The 13,205-nt window shown below is 41.0% G+C and overlaps 1 protein-coding gene across 1 annotated transcript; it reads left to right on the forward strand.

The window, feature by feature from the left end:
- Window positions 12,132–12,741, forward strand: LOC104790082 (SKP1-like protein 14). The gene has a single exon (XM_010515781.1). It carries the CDS (start codon window positions 12,169–12,171, stop codon window positions 12,700–12,702), a length of 534 nt encoding a protein of 177 aa, XP_010514083.1. The 5' UTR covers window positions 12,132–12,168; the 3' UTR covers window positions 12,703–12,741.

The raw sequence follows: 13,205 nt of genomic DNA on the forward strand, positions 1-13,205 counted from the left end.
ATTGTTGGTTAATTATGTGTTTTATATTGAGATTTTATGTAGTATTGTCGTTACCTCTCTTACTCATTATTTTATCATATCATTGTCTGAGTGAAACGACTTGACCCGTTTTTTTAATAATAATAAATAATAAATAATAATAATATATGACCCCATCTGCAGACACTATATGACCCAGAAAACCCATCTCACGCTGCCAGAAATTACACTTGCTCAACTTAGCGAACAACTTCTCCTCCCCCAGCTTCTCCAGTATTGCCCTCAAATACACTGCATGCTCTTCAGGACTCTTCGAATAGACCAGGATGTCGTCGATGAAAATGATGAAAGAAACGTCCAGAAACTCCTGAAACACGCTGTTCATCAATCTCATAAACGCAGCTGGTGTGTTAGTCAACCCAAACGGCATCACAACAAACTCATAATGCTCGTACCTCTTCCTGAAAGCAGTCTTCCTCACATCTGCCTCATCTATCGGGATCTGATGATAATCCGACGCCAGATCTATCTTGGACAACCAAGTAGCACCTCTCAACTGATCCAACAACTCATCGATCCTCAGAAGAGGGTACTTGTTCTTCACAGTGACCAGGTTGAGACCCATGTAATCAATACACAAGCGGAAACTCCCATCCTTTTTCTTAACGAATAACACCGGCGCTCCCCACGGTGATACACTAGGACGGATGAATCCCTTGCTCAACAAATCCTCTAGCTGCTTCTTCAGCTCTACCATCTCTGCTGGAGCCATCATGTAAGGAGCCTTGGATAACGGTGTCGTCCCTGGTTCCAGTTCAATCGTGAAAGGATCAGACCGTGAAGGTGGTAATCCCTGCAATGACTAGAACACATCCTCAAACTCCTCCACAACCAGAATACCGCTAACCGTAGACTTTCCCACTGACACTGGCATAGATATAGTAACCAAATAAGCCTCACAGCCCTTCTCGATCATCTTCCCAGCCTAAATGGCCGAGATCACGAGACTCCCCGAAGTCGGTCTAATCCCCTGATAAACCAACTTCCCTCCTGAGCGCTCAAACTCCACTCTACCCCGATGACAATCGAGATAAACCGTATGCCGATGCAACCAGTCCATCCCCAAGGTAACGTCATACAGCTCCACTAGGCTGATAAGCAAATCCGCAGGCTAAGACTCTCCCGCGATCTGAATATCGATACCCCTTTCTCTACCAATGACCCTCAGAAACTTGCCTCCAGCAACTCTGACAACTCTTGTACGCTCTCCGGGATCACCCACGATACTCGCACTCTCTGCACACTCAGGGGTAATAAAGCTATGAGAAGCTCCAGAATCAAACATAACGTGGGACTTAAACCCTCCCACCAACAAGGTCCTTACACAAACCTCATGTGCTGAGAACCTAACACTTTATCACAAGAAAACATAAGATCTGAACTTACTAAGAATTCACAAAGATAAAGTACCAGAGATTATAAATGTGATCGACCCGGCACTGGTTCCACCAGTCTCGACAGTCGTGTAAACTCGGGGCGCCTGCTCAATCCGTGCCACCTGCTTTCCTCCCAGCTGCACCTGCTGCAACGCCGCCACTGCTACCGGTTGCAACTTGGGACAATAGGGATGATGTGCCCTGGCTCCCTCCAATGATAGCACACACGATCTGCTGCCGTCTGAGCACTCATCTTGGGACAGCTAGCAACCTTGTGATCTTTGCCTCCACACCCGCAGCAACTCGGACCACCCGGCCTCTGCGTAGCCTCCCATCTCCTCTTGGTTCCCTGCGCAGGCTTGCCGCCCTTGCTAGAACCTCCCTAATATTGTGCCTTGCTAGGCTGGAGTGCTGGGCTAGCCGCCACTGAGTGTGCCCGAATATTCTCCTCAATCCCTGTTGTAGTCTCAACCAGCTCCGCACGCGTAGCGTAACCCCGCCCTCTATAGTGAACCCTCAAGTCATCACGTAGGGCCCTCAAAAACCTCCTGATCTGAGCCTCCTCAGACTCTATATCCCGACCCCCATACCTCAAAAGTTGACTAAACTCCAAGTCAAGCTCCCGCACTGACCGAGTTCCCTGAACTAGCTGAAGGAACTGTACCTCCAACCTATCCAGTGCCTCTCTAGGGAAATATTTGCGGTTGAACTCCAAGACGAAGTCAGCCCAAGTCATTTCCCTGTGCACTCTCCTGGCTGCCATAGTACTCCACCACAACTGAGCATCACCAGCCAAATGGTGAACCCCAATGTCGACCCAAAACTCCTCAGGACATCTCAGAGTATGGAAGTTGCGTTCCACACTCGTCCTCCACGCCTCCGCAGCAGTAGGATCTGTACCTCCCGAAAACGCTCGGTACGAATACGACCCATCTCTGTCAGCATGCTGATATAACGAGAATGGACCCCCACATCCGCAGCCACTGGCTGCCGCTCCTCCGCCACCACTGGTGGCACTACCCGAGCCTGAGCTGGTGCCACAGGCGGCAACCACTCAATCAACTGTGCCAGCAAAACCGCAAGGTCAACACCCAGGACTCCACCCACTGGGACACCCACACCTAGGGCCCTAACATCACCGGCTACTGGAGCATCAACACCGCCCCCTCCGGCCACACTCACGGAATCCCCCTGGACACCCTGCGACTCGCCAACACCCTTTGCTGTCACACTCTGTTCCTTGGTCTCACTAACCACTGGGACTCTCCCCCTACCACGACCACGTCCGAGTCCAAGACCACGACCAGTAACAGCATCCCCTCTAACCATCTGCACTACCATGAACAGAAGGCTAAGCACACAATTAACATAACACAGTAACGTAAACTCACCGTGGAATCACACTGCAGGCTCGAAGAGGATGTTCTAGGACTCCATGCCATACACAATTGACTCAATCACATAATCAATCAAGACATGCAATCCAAAACATCACAAGGGAAACCTTGTGAACCCAAACCTAGAACAGTAAGGGCTCTTATACCAAACTGAAACGACCTGACCCGTTTTTTTAATAATAATAAATAATAAATAATAATAATAAATAATAAATAATAAATAAATTACAAGTAGTGGTCTCGTACCCACTAGCCACCTAACCACAAGCACAACCAACATCGGAAATAACAGATACCAATATCCAAACAATAATCCAATAAAATAATAATCAATAACCAATAATAATTCCAAATCATAAACTAATGATCCAAACAGCATAAACCAGAGAACCAGCAATCCTAAAAAACATTCTAGGACTCAACTCTAGCAACCTAACAGAAACCAGAAAACCAAGAGAACCACTAGAACACCCTCCTCTTCATTGCCCTGATTCTACGATCACACTTTGCCTTTACCTGCATCACAAACACAAACTGCAATGCATGAATATTTTATAAACACTCAGTAAGGCAATCCTCCCATCTACTGGGCTATACACACAAGCAATATAGTCATCTCTAACCATCAATAAACAATCAACAATCAACAATAACAAACCAGGACTCAGCATCGACCGATACCAACATGCATTGACCGACACCATTTGGCGGTTGCGTCGACCGATGCAAGATCTGCATCGACCGATGCTTCCATTGCATCAACCGACGCATGCTCGACATAGCACGAAAACCCTAAAGTTTACGCGCCGTCCTCGCATTTGCATCGACCGATGCACAAAGTGCATCGACCGATGCAATGCCGAGCATCGTTTTCCCCCAAAGCTTCTCGCCGGATCTTCGTTCCTACAACCACAAAACTTGATCCCAAGCCACAAGAAAGCTTCCCAACATCCAAACAACAATCTAACAAGCCTAACAACACATAACAAACAAATCAGAGATAACTCCAGCTTAGATAAGCCATGGTCATGCACTTACCTTTGCCAAGATGAATCTGAACCTCAAACAAGCAAAACAACGCTCCTAGGAAGCTCCTACAACGATCCCAGCTACAGATCTCTACAGGAACGGCCTCAAAATTCCAGAAATCACCAAGGACACTTAAGGAACTTTTCTCTCTTTTGTTTTCTCTCAAAAATGGCTAAACTCGCCGAATGAGACAAAACACTCGAGTTAAGGGTTTTTTCTAACCCAAAACGCAGCGTTTAACTTAAGTCAAAACGCAGAGAACTGAACCGGCATCGACCGATGCACCTTCTGCATCGACCGATGCACCTTCTGCATCGACCGGTGCAATCCCCAAACCGAGATTTTGGTTCACGGATGTTACACTGAGTAATTGTGTTTAGTGGCGTTTTTGTTTATTATCCATTGTGTGAGTAATTTTGTTGTGTGGCTTGATCTCAACAAATTTTTAAATTATGTTTTAAATTTATTATGAACTTGTTGGTCTATACTTTTAAAATTTAAGACATATTGTATTGAAGTTGTTGATGGTCTCGGAATTAACCCTTTGCTCTATTTTTTTGTCCTAAATACTATTAATTATTATACTATTAATATTTCGACATGCAGACCAATTAGTGACAGCTAGTCATGTGGGAAGGTTTTTAATGGGTGGGGACAAGGGTTCGAGGAATGTCTGGTGCACCGATAACCTACTGGTGGATGTGGATGTGAGTTCTTTTCTACGGTGAAGGGTTATGATCGATACCCTGCAGGACCAGCTTGGGATCCATAAAGGCGGCTAACAATGAACTAGTGGAGTCTACGGGACGGGTTGTTATAGGAAAACCTAAAGTCAGATATTTAAGGAGAAGTTCGTGTAGTTTGGCCACTTTCAGATATAAATGAGAGAGATATGTGCCACTCTTTTCAGTTTTAGGGAATAATATTAATTAATATTATTTTAATTTTTAATTAACGACATAATTGTTTACTTCTGTTTTAACTATCGATAGAACATAGAAATATTGCTGTATAATTTTTCATAGAAATATTGCTGTATAATTTTCTCTACATTGAGGTAATATTTCTTCTTCTACATATGCACTTTTTGATGAAGAGTAAGAGGAAACCGATTATGAAAAATGAGCTTATTGATTTTTTGAATGATGATGGTAAAAAAATTGAATTATTTTTGCTGTCCAAGCACCTATTTTTAAAGAATGGTGGATGAAAGGGAAATAAAATTTTGCAACTAAAAGAATCTTCATTAAAAGAAAAAAACTAAGAGTAAAAGAATAGCCACAACATTTGTATATAAAAAAAATCTCTTTTCATGTTTTTAAGTTGTAACTGTACAAGTTATTTGTTTGTTACATGTGTGTGGAGATAAAAATTATAGAAAACAGTTATAATAACCATGCAAAAATATATACTATTAGAAACAAATGAATGTAACTAAAGAAACGAATAATGAAATCATAAAACACTAATAAATATGACAAAATAAATTCTATAGCACAAAATAAAGATAATGAGAAATCAAACATATAGGTATCTTCTGTTAACAAAAAAAATGATTATAAAAATAATTAATAATATGATAACAAACTCATAGCCCAAATTTTAATTGACAGGATTATATAATTTATCTACTAATTAGTTCACTATTAAAAATAAACAAATAAGTAACCCTATTAGTGTTAATTTTGTATAGGAAAAAACATATATATATATATATATATATATATATGTATTGACTTATTGAATCATACATAATTGATTGAAAAACTATATTGTGAAAAAGTCATCAAAAGAAAAAACTTAAAAAATGGGTGGACAAAGTCTCTGTTGTTTAATAGAGTAAAAAGTGCTGACATGGAGGGCGATTAAAAAAGCGATTAGGGTTTTCTTGCTTGGCAGCCAAGTTTGATGGTTCCGGCAGATCCGCCGCCTCCGGCTACCGAGTCCGGAACACTGTTGTCGGATTCAGCGTTACAGTTGGATGTTGAGGGGAGTCAAGGGAGCTCTGTTAAGGTTGTGGGGTCAAAGGATGGGGTCTCACCCACTGTTTCGATTGGGTTGGGTTCGGGTGAACAAAAGTTATGGCTAAAGGCGGCAAAGAAACATACTTTCACGAAACAGGCTTTTGTAGTTACAGAGGTTGAGGGGAAGCAGCGTGTTGTAGTTCCAAAGGAAGTGTTTGCTTATGCGAAGCCACTGTGGGAAGATTTTGTCATTGGCAAATTTCTTAATGAAAAAGATCCTCATGTGGGGAAGATCCATATGATTGTTAATAAGATTTGGAGATTGGGTGATAAACCTTCACTTATTGATGTTATAGTGGTTAATAAAACTACTGTAAAATTTCGTGTGCGTAGTGAGAGTATCCTCTCTAAATGGACACCTTTCGCCGAGGAGGCACAACCAGCTCTGAAATCCGTTCCATTGTGGGTTGTCTTGAAGAATGTACCACACACCATGTTTACAAATTAGGGATTGCAGTTTTTGTCTAGTGTAGTGGGTACACCTATACGTTTACATCCAAAAACAGAGGCATGCTCAAGCTTTGAGGAAGCACAAATTCTGGTGGAGGCTGATCTCACAGAGACGTTACCAGTTGAGTATCACTTGGCTGGTGAAGAAGAGGGAGAGTTAGATAATGTGGTGAAATATTCTTATCCTTGGCTATCTCCTCAATGTAGTCAGTGTCGTAAATCAGGACATCTGCAGGCTGCTTGTCTGACAACAATGGTATTGCCTGAACAACCGGTTTCACCCAAGGTTCTGGTGGAAAAGGAAAAAATGAATATGGGGTTTGGTCATCTGAGAAGCACGCCTATCCGGGAGTCTATCCAACAGTCTGCCGAGGCAAGTTTGGACGGAGTCGAGGCTCCTGTGACCGATATGGGGATAGAGGGAGGTCAGGGGTGGATAACACCACAAAAAAAGGTCATAAGTATATCTCTAATCCACCTAAAACGACTTCGCGGTTGCAGTCTAGGGAGGGATCTCTGTTATCTAATTCTTACTCGGTTCTGAGTGAGAGGGATGAGGATGACGAGGTCGATAATGAGAAAGAGGAGGAGGCGGATGTCTCTACGGATACATAAGCGAACCCCTCTATTTCTATTGTTGCTGGTAGTTCTTTTACAGCTCCTCTAAACCCTACTTTATCTGCACAGGCAGACTCTATTGCGCCTACGGTGGGAAAGAACGGCTGTGGAGTCAAAGCTATTGTTATCATGCGGGAATCTATTCCACGTGCTTCAAAAAATGCGCATAAATTTGTTACCAACCCTTCTACTCAACCTCAAAGAGACCAGAGTAGGACGGGTACCCAACAATAACTTATGTCGAGTTTCTTTTGGAATGTTCGCGGTTTCAACAAAATGTCAAAACATTCCATAGTTCGAGATTGGGTTAAGAAAGGTAATTTTCAGTTTGGTTGTATTTTGGAAACAAGGGTAAAGGAATCTAAAGCTGCGAGTATACTTGCTTCTGTTTTTCCTGATTGGTCTTCCTTAACTAACTATCCTTTCAACCATAAAGGAAGGATATGAGTGGTATGGAATTCAAATGTTCATCTCACACCGTGTTACACAAGCAGTCAATTGATCACCTGCTCGGTCTTGCTGGAAGGTGCTGAAAAGGAGTTTTTTGTTTCATTTGTCTACGCAGCTAATGGTGTTGAAGAAAGAAAAGTGTTGTGGGAGGATTTGAAATTTCACCAAGACTCTCCATTGTTCCGTAACAAAGCATGGATGGTCTTTGGTGATTTTAATGAAATTTTGAAGGGGGATGAGCACTCACTCTCGGATATTCAACCTATTATGTCACATGGAATGCGCGATTTTCAGGAGGTACTGCAGTATTGCTCCTTCAGTGATTTGCAATCTCACAGTCCGCTGTACACTTGGTTCCATAAACGTGAGTTTTGTGTTATATGTAAGAAGCTTGACAGGGTTCTTGTCAATGATACTTGGCTGGCTGAATATCAACAGTCTTATGGTGTTTTTGAGGCGGGAGGCTGCTCTGATCATTTACGATGCCGCATTAAATTTGGGGGAGAAAAACCTCGACTACGACGACCTTTTAAGTTCTGCAACGCTTTGGCAGAGGATGAAAATTTGTTGCCTGTGGTTAAAGAGTTCTGGGACGGTAATGAGATGTTGTTTCACTCGACTTCAGCAATGTACATGTTTTCCAAAAAGTTAAAAGCCTTGAAGCCGCAAATAAATCAGTTAAGTCGTGATCGTTTAGGCAATCTGGAAAAAAAAACTAAAGAAGTGTTTGCACATCTATGTGCTTATCAGAATGAAACAATGCAAAATCCTACCGATCAGACAATGCAGAGGGAAGCGGTTGCTTATAGTCGATGGCTATTTGTAGCAGGTTTGGAGGAAAAAATTTTAAAACAAAAATCTAAACTACACTGGCTTAAGGTTGGAGATGGGAACAATAAGGCTTTTCACCGTGCGGCTAAGGCCCGTGAAGCACGTAATGCAATAAAGGAAGTTCTGTGTTTGGATGGTAGTATAGCAGATACACAACTGACAATTAAGCAGGAGGCGGAGATATTCTTTCGAGAATTTCTGGGACATAAGTTGCTTAACTATCAAGCAATCGATGAAGCGGAGCTCTCGAGTTTGTTGCCATATCGATGATCATAATTGGATCAGACAATGTTGGTTAAGGATGTCACAGACGCTGAGATATGTGATATCTTATTTTCTATGCCAAGAGATTCTTAATGCGACATGGTCTGTCATTAAGAGTGATTTTGTTGTCTCGGTTCAATCTTTCTTTAAATTTGGTTTTTTACCGAAGGGTGTAAACACAACCATTCTAGCTCTAATTCCTAAGAAGAAAGAGGTGAAAGAGATGAAGGACTATAGACCTATTTATTGCTGAAATGTGAAATATAAGGTGATATCCAAGCTTCTTGCCAACAGACTTAAACGGCTTCTGCCTGCATTTATTTCTCCAAATCAGTCTGCTTTCGTCAAGGACATGCTTTTAATGGAGAATGTCCTCCTGGCTTCTGAGATAGTTGCTAATTATCATAAGGATATTGTGTCGTCTAGAAGTGCTATAAAGATTGATATCTCTAAGGCATTTGACTCTATTCAATGGCCTTTTCTGCTTAGTATTTTTGGCACTATGCACTCCCTGACGCAATTTATCAACTGGATTGAGCGTTGTATTACCACTGCTTCATTTTCAGTTCAAGTGAATGGTGAGTTGTCTGGACTTTTCTGCAGTGAAAGAGGGTTGCGACAGGGTTGTTCTTTATCTCCCTATCTCTTTGTGATATGCATGCAAGTCTTGTCCGCTTTGCTTGATAAAGCAGCCAAGGAGCGACGAGTTGGGTACCACCCGCGATGTAAGAATATCAGTCTTACACACTTATGTTTTGCTGATGACTTATTGGTGTTTATAGATGGGACCAAGGCGTCTACTGAGGGTATTCTTCAGACATTTCATGACTTTGCAGGCTTCTCAGGACTGAATATTAGTCTAGAGAAGTCTACATTGTACATGGTCGGAGTTACAAATACTGAACAAGATGTGATTCTTCGCTCATTCCCATTTGCATCAGGCTCTCTACCAGTCTGTTATCTTGGTTTGTCCCTCTTAACCAAGCGTATGACAACTTCCGACTATACACCGCTACTAGAGCGCATCAGAGAAAAATTCAGCAGCTGGACAGGGCGCTATCTGTCATTTGCGGGCCGTCTACAGCTCATCAGTTCAGTTATCCACAGCCTCACAAACTTTTGGATGTCAGCATTCCGCTTGCCAACAGCTTGTACAAAGGAGATAGACAGTATGTGTTCTGCATTTTTGTGGTCGGGTCCCTCTCTCAATACAAAAAAAAAAGCAAAAGTCTCATGGATAGATGTATGCTTACCAAAGGAAGAAGGTGGATTGGGTTTGTGTTCTTTGAAAGAAGCAAATAATTAGGTGAGCTGTTTGAAACTCATATGGAGAATGTTGGCGTCGAACTCCTTATGGGTGGAATGGCTTCGAACTTACATACTCCATAAGGGTTCTTTCTGGTCTATAAAAGCTAACACAACATCCGGCTCCTAGATGTGGAGAAAGCTACTCAAATACCGAGCCTTAGCCGCGAGTTTCTTTCGATATGAGGTTAAGAATGGAGAACGTATCTCCTTTTGGTATGATAATTGGTCGCCACTGGGCTGTTTATTCACTATTGCAGCCTCCCGGGGTACAATTGATTTGGGGATTGGTCTCCACGCCACTGTGGCGGAGGCACTCACTCATTGCCAAAGACACCATTGAGCAGACCACCTGAATCAGTTCGAAGCAGTTCTCATGACAATACGAAACAGAGGACTATTGGAAACAGAGGATGTGGTACTTTGGCGGGGCAAAAAAGATCAATTTAAGACTAAATTTAGACAAAAGAGACTTGGGAGCAAACACGGACATCCCGACAGCGGCAACCATGGGCAGCTGGTATCTGGTTTTCCCAGGGCACTCCTAAGTTCTTCTTCATAGTGTGGTTAGCAACGGGCGATCGCATGCTGTCCTGGAACTTACGAGTTGACGCCTCCTGTTCTCTTTGCTCTACGTCACAAGAAAGCTGAAACCATCTTTTTTTCGAAGGCTCTTACTCCTCAGCGGTTTGGACAGGTCTAGTTTCTAAGTTGCTTATGACCAAGTTCTTTACGGACTGGGACAGCAACGTGCATCTCCTAGTAGACACTTCTCTGGGGTCTGCTACTCTGTTTCTACTCTGCTATGCTTTCCAGGCATCGATTTATACGCTCTAGCAAGAGCGAAATAGACGTCGCCATGGAAAGACACCAATATCCTCTGATCAGCTCATCAGAAATCTAGATAGACAGATCCGGAACAAGCTGCTCTCTCTTCAAGCTGGAGGGAGGTTCACATCTTATATGGAGTAGTGGTTGGGATCACGCTAAAGGCACCAGTTTTTACAAAAACAATTTCTAGTTATGTATCAACATAAGAATTAAAAACATGCTGCACTTAGATGTAAAAACTACATTTTTTGGAAATAAATTTTATATTTTATTCAAAAAAAAATTAACAAATGAATTATTTTGTCTAAATAAAATTTGGGTCGGTTCGTAAATCGACGGGAAATTCCTTGCTTTCAAAACTTTGAACGTCGGTTTACATTGTGACGTTATTAAACCGACGTGTCCCATCGTTTTTCTTGTAGTGTATAGAATATCTTGTTAGCCTCTTTTTATATATGTGTTGTACTCTTCTTCTTCAATCAATAAGAGATCATCATCAATCGACGTCAATGACGATCATGATTCAACTGAAGGAGATGATGCAGCTGAACCTCTCTTTGACAAAGTATATTAAGTAGGAAGACAAGAGAAGTTGTGGTTGTGGTCGTGGTCGTACTCTGGAGAAATTATATTTAAGGACACTAAAGGAAATCAACTGATTAAGTGACACAAGAAACAATACCACTCCCTGGTTGTCTTGACTCAAATAGATGCCAAAAACACAAAACAAAGCATCTGAGGAAGAGCGTTTCTCAAGAATGTAATCAAAAATTTTGGCCTCTATAATTAATGTTGTTGTAAAAGCATGTTTCATCTCCATTCTAATTAATCTTATCTGATTGCTATATAAGAAACCATATCTCTCCGGTGAACAACACTTTATAGAATACACGAACAATACAAACTCTTTCATCAACACTTTATAGAATAACGATACAATGTGATATTGTGATATATGACTGCACGCCTAAAGAAAATTACGAGAACGTAGCCTAAGGTTAATCCTCTCAATACGTTTGGTAAACTTCTTACAGCAAGTTGTAAATCTGTGTGTGATACAAAAAACTGTAAGTTGTATTTTAGTTTAAGTCCAATCCTATATTTTAATATAGCAATAGCCAATAGGTACCATTTTTATATTAAAAATAACACTAGTTTCTATTCAATAAAAAATATTAAATTACGAAATACTAAAATAGTATAACATTTATAATAAGATGTTATATATTTTATTTTTAATATATAATAATATTAATAAATAAACAAAAGGAATTGTATGTTGTAGAATCTACTAGATAAGTCCAGAATTTTTACCTGCGGTTAAGACCAAAATTATTAAAAGTAAAACCTAGTTAAAGTAGTATTTGGTTTTTCCTATTATGATTGGGACTTGGATGAAAAAGGAAGAAACACAAGTTTTCCAATTGTGAAAAGGAAAATACAATTAACCGACTCTTAAACTTTATAAATAGACCATCTTCGACTCCTCTTTATTCCATTCATCATTCAACAATCTCTCTCATTCCAATAGCTTTTGCATAATTCATAAACAATATGTCTTCGAAAAAGATAGAGTTGGTGAGCTCTGATGGCGAGTCTTTCGTAATTGAGGAAGTGGTGGCGAGAAAACTGCAGATCGTAAGGCACATGATCGAAGACGAGTGTGCAGACAAAGCAATCCCGCTTACAAACGTCACCGGAAAGATCCTCTCCATGGTGATCGAGTATTGCAAAACACACGTCAATGTTGTAGATGCTGAAGAAGAGAGCAAGGAAGACAAGGAGAAGAAAGAAGCTGATTCAATGTCTGGAGAAGAAGCCGTGAAGCTCAAGGAATGGGAAGCAGAGTTTCTCAAGGATAAAGATCTGGCGACAATCTTTCAACTCATTCTCGCTGCTAACTATCTCAACGTCAAAGGCCTTCTTGATCTCACTTGCCAGAACGTTGCAGATCACATCAAAGACATGACGCCAGAGGAGGTTCGTGTGATCTTTAATATCGAGAACGATTTCACACCCGAAGAAGAGGAAAAAGTTCGCAAGGAGAACTCTTGGGCTTTTGAGGAACCAGCTGCTCCAAAACCCTAACTTTTTTTTTTTTATTACTCTCTCTTTTTTGTTTTTTTGGTGAAGGAATGAATAATAATAATAATTTCCGATTTTTATCTATTGATTCAGTTTCGTTGTTTATTCTTTCTTTGCTGAGATATTATAACTGTATGAAAATATGCTTTCGTAATCCCTAATTATAATCGTCCACCAAAATCCTTCGGCGATTTAGAATCTTCGCCGGCAGTAAAAGTAGAACAAAACATCGCTGCCGTTCTCTATCGGGTTTCTCCATATCTTTGAAATCCCTTATCAATTTATTAAAATAATTAGGTAAATTTACTTTTTTCTTTTTAGCCACGTTATACGTATGAAATAAAATCATTTTTTTTTCGTTCCCAAATCTAGAAATCCTATATTTCATCATGAGGGAACAAAAAAACCTAGACTCTCATTAACATTCATAGGAACAAAAAAACCTAGACTCTCATCCAGGTACTTAATTCACCTCCATCCTATGTGTCAGTCTCTCTAAGTTTTTT

This window comes from Camelina sativa, chromosome 6, assembly GCF_000633955.1.
Source record: "Camelina sativa cultivar DH55 chromosome 6, Cs, whole genome shotgun sequence".
Taxonomy (NCBI): domain Eukaryota; kingdom Viridiplantae; phylum Streptophyta; class Magnoliopsida; order Brassicales; family Brassicaceae; genus Camelina; species Camelina sativa.

Coding starts and splice junctions, on each gene's coding strand:
- LOC104790082 (XM_010515781.1), top strand. CDS start 12,169: ATGTCTTCGAAAAAGATAGAGTTGGTGAGCTCTGATGGCGAGTCTTTC.